The sequence below is a fragment of the Sinocyclocheilus rhinocerous genome, unplaced genomic scaffold, assembly GCF_001515625.1.
Source record: "Sinocyclocheilus rhinocerous isolate Xijiao unplaced genomic scaffold, SAMN03320098_v1.1 scaffold1600, whole genome shotgun sequence".
Classification (NCBI taxonomy): domain Eukaryota; kingdom Metazoa; phylum Chordata; class Actinopteri; order Cypriniformes; family Cyprinidae; genus Sinocyclocheilus; species Sinocyclocheilus rhinocerous.
Window position 1 is genome coordinate 536,549 of NW_015665129.1, and position 1,907 is coordinate 538,455.

Genomic DNA, 1,907 nt, shown 5'->3' on the forward strand with positions numbered 1-1,907 from the left:
AAATATCATAACTTTAATGTTGCCTTGTTGTATAAAATAGGCTAATGACGTTGGTTTGTATTACATATTATTGAACTACATACACATTAATTAATAAGCATAGGAATATAAAAGAATATAGAATATAGGAATAAATATCAATATCAATAGTAACCTATAATTTTTTTTCCTGTAAAATTCTTAAATCTCAATCAGCGGCAGTTTACTATTTTTGCTGTTGCTTTAGGCCTTGTGATTGTTTCACACGGTTGTTTCCTTATGTAAATCCAATTACAATTATTTATTTTTCCTCGTATTTTATTACAATTGTGCTTATACATTGCATACATCTCGATAATAAAACAAAAAAGATGCTTCTCCAACGTAGAGTAATATCTGAAATAGCCTATATTTTTTTCATCTAAAAAAAGAAAAACCATAATGGCATTTCAGCTGTTGCATATATGATTTAAAGCCATAGGCCTACGTAGCCTAAATTCAAAACTTAATTTTGTCATCGATGTATATATCATAATCGGATTCATTCAGGGGATTTTTTAGCCAATGCGCGTTTAAAGGTTGATCCTTGATCCCTGCTTTGATTGAGTTCTGACAGCGTCTCGCGTAACATGTTCCTGGATCAAAATCCATCAAATCTGGATTCAGTACACTGTAAAAAAAATCCCGTAAAATATACGGTAAAAAACCGGCAGCTGTGGTTGCCAGAATCTTTGGTGATTTCAAGTTAGGCCTATAAGTGCTCAGCCAGTCACAATTACGTGATTTAATCACATTCTCCTATCTCTCATAACAATTTTGTTTTATTAAGAGAAAATGTTTTGGAGGTAAATGGTTAATTGACAGGAGCCACACGTGATTGATTTTTGGGCGTATTGAATCAGACCGCTGTCTCGCTCTCGTTTCTGATCCTCTAAATCCCACCCACTTGAAACGAAGAGGTGGAAAAAAATCGCATCTCTCTCGCTTATACACTAACTTGTCCCCTGTTAATAGCATCCTGGTTCACCATTTGCGCTCTCGTGCTCGGGACGGGGTGATGGAGACTGAGAGTTGTCTGTCTTTCTCCTCGCCTTCAAACAGGACCACGCCAGAGAATTCACCGGGTTTGGAGCATAATTCCGGCGCGTTCTTTCAGTGTGACGACCTCCAAAAGTCTCCGCATCTTCATCTAGCGCGTCGACATGAGTTTTTTATGGGACGCTACACTGACTGCGGCTCCGCGGACTTTACGCACGGCGTCGGCACTACAACTCCCCGCGCCTCGCCTGGAAAGCATACGAAGTATTTGGAGAATATGAACCAGGACCAAAAACCTTCGATTACTGAGAAGAACTCGTCATTTTATGAGACTAATTCTGACGGTAAGTGAAAACTAGTTCAGTAGTTGAATGTCAGCGAGGAAAACCTCCAAACGTCTAGACTGTAAACGACAGGCTACTAGTCGTAATAACAACAATAGCCTAATAATGACATAATAATAATAATAATAATAATAATAATAATAATAATCATTCTCAAAAGCCGTTTACACCATTTTTTAAATAGGCTACTCCACCTGAGAGGCCCAAAACATCTAGTAGCTAGGAATGTGACTAAAAATCAGTAATATTTTTCATTTACGCATAATTTCTTAAAACGGATATATGGCAACTGGAAATGTAAATATCATTACATTTACACTTAAAATTATGTCACAGCAAGAAAAGTGGTGTTATTTGTGCTGATTAGAGATAGGCTAGATTAAGCCAATTGAAATAATATATTTATTTATTAAATTAGACTTTTCGGTTAATCAGTATTTCGTTCGAACTGGAATCCCACTTGTTAAACACGTTTGAAATGGCCTGTACCTATGAACTTTTTTCATTTCTCCAAAGAGCCTCCAAATAATCTAACTATATTATATG

At 36.3% G+C, this 1,907-nt stretch overlaps 1 protein-coding gene across 1 annotated transcript in view; it reads left to right on the forward strand.

Moving 5' to 3' along the window:
• Positions 1 to 1,017: 1,017 nt before the first annotated feature.
• The window catches only part of LOC107731154 (homeobox protein aristaless-like 3), a 6,810-nt gene continuing 5,920 nt past the window's right edge, over positions 1,018 to 1,907 (forward strand). The window contains exon 1 of the mRNA XM_016542148.1: positions 1,018 to 1,361. Coding sequence (XP_016397634.1) covers positions 1,037 to 1,361 — 325 coding nt within the window. The 5' untranslated portion in view covers positions 1,018 to 1,036. The remainder of the gene's footprint in view (positions 1,362 to 1,907) is intronic.